We start from the raw sequence: 15,582 nt of genomic DNA, 5'->3' as shown, positions 1-15,582 counted from the left end.
GAAGAGGTATATATCAAAATACTATGAGGATAAAAGGGTAAGAAAAATAGTTTTTTAAACTGTTTAACCACAGAAACCTGCTCCAGTGATTTCCTACTGTTGTAACACTGTACAAAATTCACTTCCTTGCTTGTTTAAACAGCCAGATTAGTGGGAAAGATCTATCATTCAGTAAGAAGTGATGTTTCCCAGTGGCCCCAGGCTCTGAGAGACTGGGTTGTCCACTTCCTCCTCACCACCAGCACTGGCTGCTGCTACTGAGAAAGGCACAGTGGACGACTCACATGTGTGTCATGACTTTAATGTTTTGACTACAGTATGCATACACATACAAGAAAGGGAGCTAGAGCCCAGGAACTAGAAAGGCTACAAAATACAACACGTGGACCAATACATTTACAAAACATTCAAAATCCTTACAAAAGGGGCTGTATTGGTCCTTTTGACTTTTTTGTTGTTGTTCACCATAGCCTGTATGGCTATTCACTGGGATAATAGGGAAGGGTAATTCATCCACTATTTGTTCCCTTTCCCACAATTTACAAGTATGAGAGAGCTAGGGGCACTTTTAGGCCTGGTCTGGTTTCCCTTTATAAAAAGAGGTGACTGCATCTCACAGGGCCTAAGGGGGTAGTTCTCCAGTAGAAATGAGAAAATGATGCTCTCCCAGCAGTCAGCTTTAGATTTGGGGAAGAGGCAAAACAAAAACCCATGGGATCTCCATTGTGAGCTCTTCCCATGTTCCCTAAGCATACCAAATAGTAGCACATACACATTTTTAACAACTTTGTGATTTTTCAGGGTCCCCTGTCCACGTTAAAAAAATAAGTTACACAATATTTAAACTGGCTTTTTTGCTATTCTTTGGGACACCAGGAATGTCAGAAGACATGGAGCTATGTTATGTCCCCGGACAAGTGCATGGCATCAACAGCCTTTTCAATTACAAGCTGGGCAGGTACCAGTTTATCTACTTGCCTTGGACACATTTTGCACAAACCCAAGAAGTTCCAGACAAAGGTTTTGTCTTTCATATATTTACACAAGTTCAAAATGATATTCACAGCATCTTCCAAATTTTGGCCAAGAGTCAAAAAAATGCATTTAAACTTTGGAACGTGCCCACATAGACAGGAAGCTGACCCAAACAGTAATTGGGACAGGTACCCGAGAACCAAAGGGCTGGGAAAGTCAGGAAGAGCTGAAAGGATTCTTCAGCCGGTTTATAAACCTGGTGCAGTGGGACCTCCAGACTGACATGTTTACAGCAGAGATGCAGTTCCATCTAACTGGCACCTGTCCCTTCCATTACTTGCTGAGCCTGCTTCTGTCCCATGCAGCACTGTGCAACCGATTGGAATAACCTGAAGAACAGAGACAGTTAAAAGTTTGAGAAAAACTTCAGGCCAGCAATATCTTGTGTCACATTAGCTTTGACTATTATTACCTTCTTAATCACCCATCCTAAGCTAGAGCCATCATATGTTTCTCATTCTCAAACAAATTACTTTGAACTCACTTTTCAATTTCTGGGGCACAGTGTACAAACTCATGGTTCCAGAACTTAAACGCTGGATTTTTAATCAGCTCAATGAAGGTAATAAGAAGACCCCAAGGATGTGGCCTATTTACAATCAACCGTTCCAAGAGAACCCTGAAGGGGAAAAAAAAAGATTAGTTAATGCATAGAGAAACCTACAAATTTATAACCACACTTCTCCTTTACCTTTTTTCCTAACTTTTCTCCTTGATTACTAAACCACATGCAAAAGTTATTACCTTTACAAAAGACAAATGGATTAATGTCTACATACAGCATGGTTACTGCAGATGGATTCTAGAATTAGAAATTCTGCCTCTTACCATTAGTGAGCCTAGAAAACTAAGTTACGGTAAAGGATAGTATTAGATTACATGGTTCACAGAAAGTAACACACACAGTGAAAGAGGAAATGAATTCTACCACCAGTGGATGTGTAAATTGCTGTTTTTCTGAATGGTGGTCACTATTAGCTTACATCTTCCTATCTTTTGCCCTAACCAATTATACTTCTAAATTTACCATAAAAATACAAAAACAAAGATTTATGTACAAGAAGTTCACTATAGCTTTATAATCACAAATAGAACATTCTCATTTAATAATGAGAATATGATACATAATACACAGACTATTGGGTAAAGGGACACATTTTTAAAGTCTGGCCCACTTTTTAAAATGTGTTATATATATCTCTATCACCTACTGTCCAATATCCAATGCTATACACAGTCCAAGCAATCTGCAATAGATTCCTATAATTAAACAAACAAAAAAAACTACAATCTTGTTATTTCTCCTTCAAACCTCTCATCTTAGAGGATGAAGAAAAGCCCAAGCTCTTTAATGTGGCTTTTGGAATGCCTGGGTGGCTCAGCAGTTGAGAGCCTGCCTCCAGCTCAAGTCATGATCCTGGGGTCCAAGGATAGAGTCCCACATTGGGCTCCCCGCAGGAAGTGTGCTTCTCCCTCTTTCTATGCCTCCGCCTCTCTGCATCTCTCATGAATAAATAAATATTTAAACAAAAACAAGAAACATGGCTTTTAATAGGCTTGTGCAGATTCAAGACTCTGGATAAGAATGTTCTCATTAAAAAAAAAAAAAGTTGGGATCCCTGAGTGGCGCAGCGGTTTGGCGCCTGCCTTTGGCCCAGGGCGCGATCCTGGAGACCCGGGATCGAATCCCATATCAGGCTCCCGATGCATGGAGCCTGCTTCTCCCTCTGCCTGTGTCTCTGCCTCTCTCTCTCTCTCTCTGTGACTATCATAAGTAAATAAATAAAAATTAAAAAAAAAAAAAAAGTTGTCATCACCACCTGAGACAAATTGATTTATAATCAAAATGCTGGTAACAACCTTCCATTGAAAACCATTTATTTTAGTAATGATTAGAATCTATAATTCTCTGCTTGTGATTTTGTGTCCATCAGACTTAATTGCTAGGGCAGGAACCATGTCCATTTTGTTCACAACTGTATCTCCTATTTAACACATGTAAAAGATGTCTTAAATGGACATGTAGAAGATACTTAATGAACACTGCACAGGAAAAAAAAAGATTAATAAGAAAAGGGAAGAGGCATTACTTTAAATTATCAAAACTTCTCCCTTACCTTGTAATCTGTTCTTGAATAGCTTCAGTGTTGGCTTCTGCAAAAAGGTACAGCATGGTACAGCTGAAGTAGTGAGTGTGGCTATTTGGGTACCGCAGTTGATTTGCAATGGCATTCAGGAAGAGATACCGACCTAGAAATTCAGAAAACTTAGTTTATTGCAAACCTACTGTGAAAAGCCAATGTAAAAAAGATAAATCATTCTAAGTGGCTAGGGTTTGATTTTCTGATACAGGCTTTCGTAGTATCCTTTCAACCAGTGGTACTTGGGATCCCCAATGCTCCCATTTCTGGGGGGTTTATTTTGTATTTTCCGCATTAATTTTTTTTAATATTTAAAAACAGGTCCACTGCATATAAATATTTTCCAAAACAATGTAGGTAAGAATATTACTGTTTTACATTTCACAGGTTTCTTTAATGTCACTTAATAGGAGACAGCTAGATTCTTATTTCTGCCTCTGTGTTCAATCTGTTCCAGTATTGTTTCATGTAGCTCTGGAAAACTCCACTGTATACTCATGACAACATGAGTGCAAACAAAACAATAAAACACAAATGTTGTCATTATTTTGAAAATAGTTTTGACCTTACAACTCTTCTAAAAGGTCGGGACACCCTCAAGGGTGTCCAGACCACATTTTAACAACTGCTAATTTAGACTATAATGGAGTAAGTATTAACTGGGTTTGGCTGTCTGCCTCTGCTTGGTATTAGTCATGTGTGATATGGCTATATCCAGGTGAGCTTTAACACTAAGGGCTACCTTTTTAAAAATTTTTTGCTGGGCTCTGGATAATCAGGTATTCAATTTTGTTAAATCTTGATTTTAAGCTATCTCAAATCCTTTCTACAAATAGACAAGCAAGTGTATGTATATCTCAAGATTAACCTCTCAAGAACTGATAGCAAAGTAGGCATCCATTCTAAACTATGCGTGTTTTAAGGGCACCTGCATAGCTCAGTGGGTTAAAGTGTTCAACTCGATCTCAGAGTCGAGTTCAAACACCACAACACCACATTGGGCTCAAGCCATATGTGTTCAAATAAGCAAGACTACGTAGTTGGTTAGTACCTACTGGAGTCTCTGTAATAAGAATGAATCTAGAAGCTCAAAAGAAATGTGATTACACCATGCAAGATGCAACTTATGGGAAAAACTATACTGCCAACTTTCTGCAAAGCAGGTAGGGAAAGTCTCATGCATTAATTTGTATATACCTAATACTTAATACATTGCCTAACAGACACTAATAAATGGGGGGAAAGGCAGACTAACAAAACAATGTAAAATGAGCTTATTTTTAAAGAGAGCCTAGTAAAAAGAATGTTGTTTATTTTCACACTTAAATAACACTGTAATCATACACATTGAAGTATTAAGTGATGTGGTAAGGATTCTGGATTATTTCTTTCCTTTACATTTTCTGAATTTTCTGCATTAAGCAGATACTATGCAATTGAAATAGCCAGCAGAGAAAAAACAAATAACATGATTTCACATGTATATGGAATTTAAGCAACAAAACAAGCAAAAAAAAAAAAAAAAGAAAAAAAAGACTTTTAATTATAGGAACAATCTGATAGTTATTAGAGGAGAGGGGGACGGGGAGATTGATTAAATAGATGATAGAAATTAAGGAATGCACTTAGGATGAGCACCAGGTGATGTATGGAATTGTATTACTATTATACACTGAAACTGCTATAACACTGTATGTTAACTGGATTAAAATAAGAAATTTTTTTAATAGAGCCATAAACCTGTTGACAAAATATTTGTCTGTTGTGGCTAAAGCATTTTATGACCAGACTGTAGCAAAAAGTGCAAAGAACTTAACTCTGAGAATTGTCTGGCTTCACTCACCTTCAGTGTCCAAGTCCACAGCCAGGTTCTGGAAGATGTCCATGTGAGCCGAGTGGGTGATCGTGCTCATTGATGGCGTGCTACCCTTGTTGTGGATGTGCGCAATGGCCTGAGTCCCTACATAGAGCACCAGTGCATTGATGAGCTGGAGGTTGTAACGATTGCCAGGCTCATTGGATACCTAAATGAACAAAACAGAAAGCTCCTTATTCACAGAGGATTCAGTATTTCTAAATCGTTTTTATGCCTTCACAGAAAAGGTGAACTGCTCTCAACAGTTTTTTTTTTTTTTTTTCCAACAGTTTTTGATTTAAATTTTAGAAATCTGCTGGACTTTGTGAGGTTGCTGAACAAAATACACAGCAGCCTAAGGGTGGTTGGGTCAATAACAGAAACAGGAGTTCCTTTTAGAAGCCAAAGCTTCAACAGGTACCAGCAAAAAAAAAAGTTTGTAAAGTCAGACTGCATTATCTTAATTACAGAAAGTATTTGGAGGGGTGCCTGGCTGGCTGTGGGTGGAGTGTGTGACTCTTGATCACGAGGTTGAGTCTGAGCCCCGTATTAGGTGTGGAGATTACTCCATGAAATCTTCTATTTGGAGGGGGTAAGTAGTGTGGTGTGGAAAGACTGGAAGGTAGTAACACAATTTCAAGTCCTCTTCTGTATAGCAAACTAAACTAGAATCCATTTAGAACAATCTTGAGCGTACTAACAGGTGCCAATTATCAGCAGTACAATTCTTACAGAAAATAAACCTATTTCCTGGTTGTCTCTTCCAAGGCAATAGCTTTGTGTTGGTGATAAGACAACTAGTAAAATGCATAATCTAGTTAATCTCATCCAACCATTAGAAACAGTATGTTTTAAAAATTTTAAATCCAGTTGAAAACACTGACTTCCAAATAATATTATACATAGTGTTGTGGGTAGCCTGAGTGTTTTTCTAAAAAGGCAAACAAATTAACCTGTAGGTTGCTTCGCAAATCAGACAGAAAAGTGACCGGTGATCGAGTTTTAAGATAAGAATCCAAATCCTTTTTGAACTGAGGTGGCATCACTCCAGTAAAATTGGTAAGAATCCGGGGTGCAATGTTAATTTCACTCAACATATCCACCTGCCAGACAGATAAAACAATCAAAACCAGAAGCATGTGTAGGAGTTAACAGCAAATTTTCTCTGCCTTAAAAAAATAAACTGCACATTGTAAATGTCTTGATAAAAGCTGCCACTTTTTATTAATTTTTAATTAAAAGAATCTAGCTACAAAATGATAAAAATCTCTCATTCTATAATAAATTATCTTTTCAAATTAAGGCAGGATAGGTACCTTTTGTGAAGAGGTCTAATGTATATTACTAATTGTTTCCTGGACTTGGATTTCAAAGAGTACAGAGGAAATTCCTCACACCAAGATCCCTAGTCTTTGAAAAGATGCCCCAGCAGAACAGAACATCATACTTGTTACTTTAAAAAGAAAATAATGTATTTGAAATAGACAAAATACATAAAAATTACAGTAGCCAAATCAGGGCTATAGACATAAAAAACACCTATGGAAAAAAAAAACACTTATGAAATATGAGCATTACAAAGGTCTATCCTGCAAATCTATGCCATCAGGGCCAGCCAGCAAATAATACCTCAGTTGAGGTTCTATAAAAATTAATTGAAAATAGCAAGTAGGCAAATACTGTGAACCAATATTCAGCAAGCTTAATATTAATAACATGATCACCCCCGCAAAGACCATCCTTACCTAACAAATTTGTGCGTGTGTGTGTGTGCAAGGAAAGGGGTTAAATAAGTCTACTACCAGAGAAAGGACTAAAATACTAAGACAAAACTTTCTTTTCCTTAAATTGTTTGGAATTTACCTTCAGATTAGGAGTGAATGGGTCCGGGAGCCTCATGTTTCTTGGGAAGGCACTCAGAATGAGATTTCTTAGCTGAATACAATTAGGTGGGATCACATCACAAAATCCATAATGGTAATCACAAAGGAACTCAGGGAAATCATGCAAAAGAACCAGCAGCACCCTCAAAGTGCCCTATTTTTTAAAAATGAGAAAAACATTGGCTGTTTCCACATTGTTAAGAAATGAGAGTAACATTTATACTATTATGAACATAACAAGTAAATACAAAAGTATATACCTCAGTAACAAATTACAGGCTTAAATCACCAATAACTAGCTCTGAGGAGTTTATACATTAAATGTATATGCTCAAAGAGGCTGGCAAAAAGTAATTAAAATGACATAAGTCTGCAGAAGATGGAAAAAGCAGCTAATGAAAACCAAGAAAGTAAAAGAGCCAAAATCAATTACATGTTTTAAAAGTACTGAAGGAAAGATGAATCAAAGCTCGTTCTTTGAAAAGATTAAAATCCAGGCCTCGATAGCTTTACTGGTAAAAAATTAATTATCAATATTTAAGGAAAAATGAATACTATTTTCATGATCTCAAAAATAAATTTAGAAAGAATATTTTCCAGCTCTTTCAATGAGATTTGCGTAATATTGATACCAAAACTTGATGTGAAAAATCACACAAAAATGCCAAATATCGGAACTAGAAATCACAATGATATATCATGACCAAATGGCCCAAAATGTAATGGCAGTTTAAGTATTTGTTGGAGTTAACAACAGAAAAACGTTTTTTATTTAAATATTTTATTTATTTATTCATGACAGAGAGAGAGAGAGAGGCACAGGAGAAGCAGGCTCCATGCAGGGAGAGCCTGACATGGGACCCAATCCGGGGTCTCCAGGATCACACCCTGGGCTGGGAGGGCACCAAACCGCTGGGCCACCGGGGCTGCCCGAAAAAATGTTTTTTAAAAAAGATGTTATTGATTTATTCATGCAAGACACAGAGAGAGAGGCAGAGACGCAGGCAGAGGAAGAAGCAGGCTCCCTGCAGGGAGCCCAATGCGGGACTCAATCCCAGGACTCTTCAGATCACGACCGGAGCCAAAGACAGAGGCTCAATCACTGAACCACCCAGGCGCCCCCAGAAATAATATTTTACATAATCTTGAAAAGGCACTCAATACCCATTGAATGATTTCAGAACTCAACAAATTATGAATAGCAGGGCATTTCCTCATTTAGATAATGATACCTGCAAAACAAAACCGTAGATTTATAAAAACATTACACTTAATGCTGAATTACTGAAAGCTTTTTTTTTTTAAGGAGCATTAATGAGACAAGCATGCCATTATCACTCTTCTATTCAACACTGTCCTGGAGTTCCTGGCCACTGCAGTAAGGTAGGTAAAAAGCAAAACAAAAACCCACTGTTATATGCAGATTTAATGACTGTGTATACAGAATATACTTCTCCCCACAAAAGACACAAGAAAACTCGCAGAGAAAGTAAATATTGCAAGGTAGCTGGCCAATATACAAAAATCAATTTTGTTTCTATACAGGATCAACAAATACGAAAAAATTTAAAAGCTGTTCTACCACTTTACAAAAAACATCAAATATCTACAGATAAGTCTAAAGAAAGAGGCTGAAAACTTCTACGCTGAAAACTATACAAAAGCACTGCAGAGAGAAATTAAAGACCTAACTAAATAGAAATACACATGTTCAGGATTGAAAGTCTCAATATTATTAAGAGGTCTATTTTCTTCAAAGTGATCTACAAATCCCCTGCAATCTCAATCTAAATCCCAGCCAGTTTTCAAAGTCAAGCTGACTGCAGTTCTTTATGCAATGGCAAATGACACAAAATAGCCAAAATAATTTTTAAAAGAGAGCAAAGTTGAAGAGCACTTACTCTGCTTGATAACTCTGACTTTATAAGTTTTATGAATCAAGACAGTTTGGTACTGGCCTCTACAAACAGATAAAGAGATCAACTAAGACAGCCATACACAAATAGTCAATTATTTTGACAAAGGTGCCCAATCAATTCAATATGGAATGAAGAATGGCACTGAAAAGCCTTGTATTATTTATTGGGGTGGGAATATAAAGGAAAAAGAAGGAAAAGAACCTCACCATACACAAAAATAAATACGAGACACAGATCATATCACCTAGGCATAAAAGCCAGAGTAACATGGCTTCTTGGTCAGTGAACAGAGTGTATACAGAACAGATTGCAATTTGGGATTGGCAAAGATTTCTTACATGAGATTTAAAAAGAAACATTTAATGAAAGCAAAAACTTGATTATTTTTGAAAACTTCCATTCCTCAAAGGACACCTAACGTTTAAGGGAGTTAACAGGCAAGCCACAAGAGTGACAACGGTTTGAATACGTATTAAAGGGTTTATATCCAGAAATACATAAAAAATTCCTACAAAAAAAATACAGATAATCTAGTGGAAATTTGAGCATAAAACTATAAAAGGAACATCACAAAAGAATACCCAAATGGCAGGGTGCCAGGGGGGCTTAGATGGTTGAGGTCGTGATCTCCAGGTCCTAGGATGGAGCCCCACATGATAGGCTCCTAGCTCAGCAGGAAATCTGCTTCTCTCTCTCCCTCTGCCTTTCCCACTGCTTGTGCACCCACATGTGTGCTATCTCTCTCTAATGAATAAATAAAAAACTCTTGAAATCCAAATGACGGGATCCCTGGGTGGCGCAGCGGTTTAGCGCCTGCCTTTGGCCCAGGGCGCAATCCTGGAGAACCGGGATCGAATCCCACGTCGGGCTCCCGGTGCATGGAGCCTACTTCTCCCTCTGCCTGTGTCTCTGCCTCTCTCTCTCTCTCTTTCTGTGACTATCATAAATAAATAAAAATTAAAAAAAAAAAAATCCAAATGACTAATCTATACTCACAAAAAGAAAAAAAAACCAAGAATATACAAAATAAATCCATAATGAGATCCTACTGTACAACTGCCCAAAACAGTTAAAACAAAAAGCAGACAATAATAGGTATATGCTGGTGTAAGAGTTAATGGACATATCTATTTAGTAAAACTAGTAGTATATACTAAAGTTGAACCTATGAATCCCTGTTCAGGGACTGACTGCGCAAGCACATTTGATTTTTGTACTTTTCTGAATATGTTATCCTTTAAAGGCTTTATAAAAAATTGGGGTAACTGGGTGGATCAGTTGGTTAAGTGTCTGACCTGAACTCAGGTCACGATTTCAGGGTCCTGGGATCTAGCTCCGCATCAGGCTCCCTCTTCCTTTCCCTCTGCCCCTCTCCCTGCCCTCTCTTGCAAATAAACAAAATCTTTTTAAAAAACCCCCGAAACAGAAAACTTAATAAAAGAAAATTAGGCTTTATAACTCCAAATTAATTACCTTATAGAGGATTTGCATAGGTTTGGTGAGTTCCACATTTCTAAGGAAAGGAGCCAAATATTTGAACAAATCTATCAGTAGCTGGGCATACATAGGCCATCCCTGAAAGAAAGAAATATACATGAGTCATAATTATACTCAGCTGCTGATCTACCACCAAAAAGTTGCCCAAGCAGCTACATTGTGACTTATTATCTTCCTCTTACTAATATAACTAGAGAATACTGACATATATACCTCTCTTAAGGACTGACTGACATTAAAAAGGAGTAAGCGTAACTATGGCAATAGTGAGAAATGGTATTTAAAACAAAATTGCTCCAGGGGTGCCTGGGAGGCTGAGTTGGTTGAGCATCTGACTCTTGATTTCGGCTCAGGCTGTAATCTCAGGTCATGAGACTGAGCTTCCCGGCCAATTCCACACTCAGTGGGGAGTCAGCTTGGATTTCTAGCTCTTTTTCTCTAAAGATAAATAAATCAGGGGATCCCTGGGTGGCTCAGCGGTTTCGAGCCTGCCTTTGGCCCAGGGCGCGATCCTGGAGTCCCGGGATCGAGTCCCGTGTTGGGCTCCTGGCATGGAGGCTGCTTCTCCCTCTGCCTGTGTCTCTGCCTCTCCCTCTCTCTCTATCATAAATAAATAAAAATAAATCTTAAAAAAAAGATAAATCAATCAATCATGGGCGGGGGGGTACTCTCCAGAAATTCCTATAAGCAAAATTTAAAGAGGAGGAGATAACTGAGAAAATTTCAGACACAACACAGAACAGTCAACTAAGAAACTGACAGAGGTCTGTTTTAATTCCCTCTTTTAATTAAGCCCTAGGTCTCAACCATTTTTCCCCCACTTCCAACTCCTGTCAAATAACCTAATCCAGTTTACAAAAAGTTCACAACATAAATCCTCTATTTTCAGCCAAACTTGGACTGTCACCATCTCCCAATTATATTAATCATGTTTATTTTTGGACAATTTTATTGTTATTGTGTTCCTCCTCCTGAAATACCAAATAAAACCCACTCCATTTAAGGACTGTCTCACTTTCTTTTCTGCCAAGCATATTAGTCACATTTAATTGGAAGGGCCAATCAAGGATACTTTCTACAGTATTCATTTGCCATTTTCTCCCATTTAAATGGGAGAAAAATTTCTCATGTTAACTGTGTTTATTTGCAATTACACAATTAAAAACTCTTTACTAGAACTTGATCCTAATTTTCTTCAAATATAGACCAGTGGTCTTCACCCTTGAGTGTGAGAGCTTTAGCATTTAGAGTGAGAACTTATAAAACTGGCAGGCTGTAGAGCTCCATTAATTATCCAAAGCTTTATACAAAGGTGCTCCAAGGTTTTAACTTTTTTTTTTTTCAAAGATAGATTTATTCATGAGAGACACAGAGAGAGAGGCAGAGACACAGGCAGGGGGAGAAGCAGGCTCCATGCAGGGAGCCCGATGTGGGACTCAATCCTGGGTCTCCAGGATCACGCCCTGGGCTGAAGACAGGCGCGAAACCGCCGAGCCACCGGCGCTGCCCAGGTTTCAACTTTTTAATAAAAGTCCTTAAGAGAGATTAATACAGATGGCTCACAACAGACTTGGAAAAGCAATACCCTTATCATTGAAGAGTGGCTTCTAGGCAGAGGCAGTCAAGTACTGGTTAAACCTCTCTCCATAACTATACTCCACATTAAATAATTCTCGACTAAGCCTGGGAAAAGTGCAATTATTACTAAATGACTGAGTGCTAATAATAAGCTCCAAGTAGTTACAGTCTTCATCTGTAGAAGATAAACTGCAGCCACACCTTCTGCTGTGGCGTATGTGCCAGCATTCTTGCAATAAATATCCGGTGGGAGATCAGTTCAAGCCAGGCATACACAAAGCCAGGAGCTTTGGTAGGCCTCAAGATGTGGAATGTATTGCTGAAGGGAAAAAAGACTTAGTCAGAACCAAGGTCCAACTTAAATATAGTAAACAATAGATCAACATAAGTAAGTAGACAACATGGAAGCTATTTTTCAAATCAATATGCTTCAAAATCCACAAGATTACTACTTCTCAATTTTACCACTAAAACAGCAATCCTTAACAAGAACGGTCTATTAAATTCAACAATACTCACCAGAAAGCTGTAAGTGTCTGGAAATTAATGGTTTCCAATACATGCTCAGGTGCATTGAGTTCTAAGAGCAGCATGATAAAAATTCGATGGTAGGGAAGCTGCTGAAATTCACTTTGCCGAACATCATGGTCCTGCAGGAGAACTCCCACTACTATACCAAGGACCTACAGAGTACATAGATTAGAGCTTATAAATTATGAAGATAATTCACTTATCATTCACTAGACATACTTTGTTATCGTACTCTTAAGCCCCACATTAAAAGAAAGGATATATACCGTTTGAATACACAATTAAATGCTGGCAGCCAAGGGGGCCACCAAACACTGGTTTGATGTGGCCTGCAGATTTGTGTATTTTCTTTGAATTTCGATAATCTTGGACCAGAGATGTATACTCTTCACAAACACCCACCAGTATTAAAAGGTCTAGAAATGAGCGTGGTACATCATATTCTATTAGTTAATACAATCTAAAAACCTAATTTTTCTGGTCTGATGTGAAGTTGCCAAGAGGCGAAATGGTTGGCATTTAGTAGATGGAGGGCCAACCAGGAAAGATCAAGGCTGTAGAAATGTGTCAAAGGACCATCCTGCATTCCACCTGATTTTCCCACTTCACAGCAAAGGACAGTCATTACCAAATATTAACATACTGAAATATCCTGTTCCCCCCACCATCTTTGGTCTTTTAGTTAAGGCACCACACTCTTCAAGTATTTAGTGATTATCTTTATAATTTAATTTCAAGACAGAAAAAGGATGTTACTAAATGTTTTAGGGAATGGGTTGGGCCCTGAGAACCACTGTTGTAGATTTTAAGTGTACCAAGACTAAGGCAAAAGAGAAGTTCAGACCTTGTTCAGCAGATTAATCTTTGTGACAGTGTTGGTGGCTTCCCCTGAGTGCTTCACTAGCAGTGCAATGAGTCGGACAAAAGCATCCAGGTTGTGATAACACTTGGCTCGGATCATGGTAGGATTAGCAGCAGGATTGTGCTGCTGCTCTGCCTGAGCACGGTAACTGATTTCAACACACATTTCAGTACATAGACGAAAGAACCTTGTTATGAGGTCATCAGTCTTCAGGATTCCTTGCTGGTGCATCTATCAAGGGAACAACAACAACAATAATATATACACACACATATATAAAAAACAAAAACACAGTAAGATAAATACACAAATTTTAAATTTTCATGCTTAAGAAATATTCACTCATTTATTCCTTGTCACATTTCTAATTCTTACTTTAAAAAACGTGCCATGAAAATGATTTCTCCATTAAGGACTGGTGACAGAATTCCTCAGTTTTAAGTTTAATGGAGAACGAAAAAGACTAAAATTGAGAAAGATAATAACATGACAATTTATTGTCATAACATGAACAATAGTCCACAGCCAAATATTGTGGAAATTTAACTAGGCAAATAGACAATTTTTAGGAACCCACTGAAATCATATAAAGACATTCTAGACAACTCATTTCCCCAAGTATGAAATTAAATTACATATATTTCACTTTCCTACAGAATTTAAGATAATTTTTTCCAGCTGACTTAACCAATGACAAAATTTTCAAAACGCCAACTAGCTGCAACAGGAAAATCAAGTAATAATTTGTACAATTAAGTGGGTACACCAAAGAAAATAGCCACAGATCATATTTGGCTATTTTAATGAAAACTAAAGTTTATTTTAATGTAAATTCACAGTTTAAAATAAAATGTTAAAGGATAAAAGTACAAATTTTATGACATGATTTGCAAGTGAAGCGAAGCAGAGCAGTTACTTGGCTAGTACAAAAAAAGGCAGCAGCATAACAAAGGTTAAGGCTGCAGACGGAGAGCAAAGTCAGTGCTTACTTAAAGAAACCAAGCCCAGAATGAAAACTTGATCATTATCTTGGAAACTTTAAAACAATTTCACTGTCCCTTGATAAAAATAAAATAGCTGAATTGACATTAATGTACCCTAAGGCAAGACAGGAGGTCAGCAGAGGGACTTTTGTACATTGAAATCTGAAAAACTAAGGGGTGGTGGTGGTAATGAAGACAAACTGCTGTGATCAAAAGGGAACGCAAGGAGGAAAGAATTCTCAAAAGGATGCAAAAGGGAACAAAAAGTATAAATTATCCTTTTTTTTTTTTAAACAGAGAGAAGAAACGAGTAAATAAGCCAGCAGGAAGAGCTGAGACAGGTGCCACATCCATACCCATGAAATACTGATGATCACAAAAACCAACTGATTTAAAGTTCTTCTATCCAAATCAAGTATCAAACTATAACATTCAATAACAGCTTTGCATTAAGGTATATTTTAGAATTCTGTTATGGTACAGACCTACTTAGTATGATTTATTTAAATAAGTTAACATTCATCTTGAAAAGTAAATTCAACTTTAACTTCTGAAATTCAAATCAGCTCTTCCACATTCCATTGTCATTTATGTGATAACAAATCTAATTTGCAATCTTTGGTAGCACACCTAAACTTTGGTCTCAGTTTAAAGAAATACAATGGTCAATCTGCAGAAATAACCAGATAAATATCTCTCCCTAAACAAAGAACAGTTCTACTAAAGGAATTCTAAGGCCAGTTCAGCAAAAGTACCATTCTTGCCATTAAGTAATATGATTAGTAGGACACACTGACTAATGGGTATGAATCCCTCACAGTGGCTGAAAACAAACAGTAATGATCAAAAACAGAATGCTAAATGGTACTATGGTTCTTTTCCTACATTTTTGTTCATCCTGTTCACAAATACTCTTTCCAAACCTAATTATTCTAGGAACTTGTTTCTTAACACTTTAACTCAAAGTCCAATTTAGATCAAATCAAATGAAAATAAATACTGGAAACTATTTCCCAAAAGAATATGTTAATCAGTTTTAGGTAAGTAAGCTACTTAATAATAAAAGGCTCTACCATTTAAATATTTTAAGTTTTTTGTTGTTTTCCTATTTTTTTTAACATGAGCTATTATGAGAATTTTATTTATTAGCCCATAATCCCCTCACTACTGATTATAGAGCTAGTGAAATTACTACATACATCTGGCAATTTCATTTTTCATTATCTGATCCACTGTACTTTGTAATTGTGACAACTGAAATGGGATAAAGTAGAACTAAAGGGGACATGAAATGTTGA

At 37.3% G+C, this 15,582-nt stretch overlaps 1 protein-coding gene and 1 long non-coding RNA gene across 8 annotated transcripts in view; one reads left to right on the top strand and one right to left on the bottom strand.

Moving 5' to 3' along the window:
• Positions 1 to 285: 285 nt before the first annotated feature.
• The window catches only part of CNOT1 (CCR4-NOT transcription complex subunit 1), a 100,885-nt gene continuing 85,588 nt past the window's right edge, over positions 286 to 15,582 (bottom strand). For all 7 annotated transcript variants that reach the window (XM_038530888.1, XM_038530891.1, XM_038530894.1 and 4 more), the window contains 10 exons: positions 13,284 to 13,532; positions 12,428 to 12,591; positions 12,110 to 12,227; positions 10,307 to 10,408; positions 6,895 to 7,068; positions 5,985 to 6,134; positions 5,020 to 5,200; positions 3,153 to 3,285; positions 1,520 to 1,654; positions 286 to 1,364 (listed from right to left, as the gene is read on the bottom strand). In XM_038530888.1, coding sequence (XP_038386816.1) covers positions 1,286 to 1,364; positions 1,520 to 1,654; positions 3,153 to 3,285; positions 5,020 to 5,200; positions 5,985 to 6,134; positions 6,895 to 7,068; positions 10,307 to 10,408; positions 12,110 to 12,227; positions 12,428 to 12,591; positions 13,284 to 13,532 — 1,485 coding nt within the window. In that variant the 3' untranslated portion in view covers positions 286 to 1,285. The remainder of the gene's footprint in view (positions 1,365 to 1,519; positions 1,655 to 3,152; positions 3,286 to 5,019; positions 5,201 to 5,984; positions 6,135 to 6,894; positions 7,069 to 10,306; positions 10,409 to 12,109; positions 12,228 to 12,427; positions 12,592 to 13,283; positions 13,533 to 15,582) is intronic.
• On the top strand, positions 8,019 to 15,373 carry LOC119870303. Its single transcript, XR_005355703.1, has 2 exons — positions 8,019 to 8,297; positions 14,582 to 15,373. It is a non-coding gene; the product is annotated as an uncharacterized LOC119870303 (long non-coding RNA).

Source organism: Canis lupus, chromosome 2 (assembly GCF_011100685.1).
Source record: "Canis lupus familiaris isolate Mischka breed German Shepherd chromosome 2, alternate assembly UU_Cfam_GSD_1.0, whole genome shotgun sequence".
Classification (NCBI taxonomy): Eukaryota; Metazoa; Chordata; class Mammalia; order Carnivora; family Canidae; genus Canis; species Canis lupus.
Note: the sequence above shows the minus strand (reverse complement) of the source record. Positions and strands in the feature narration are given on the sequence as shown.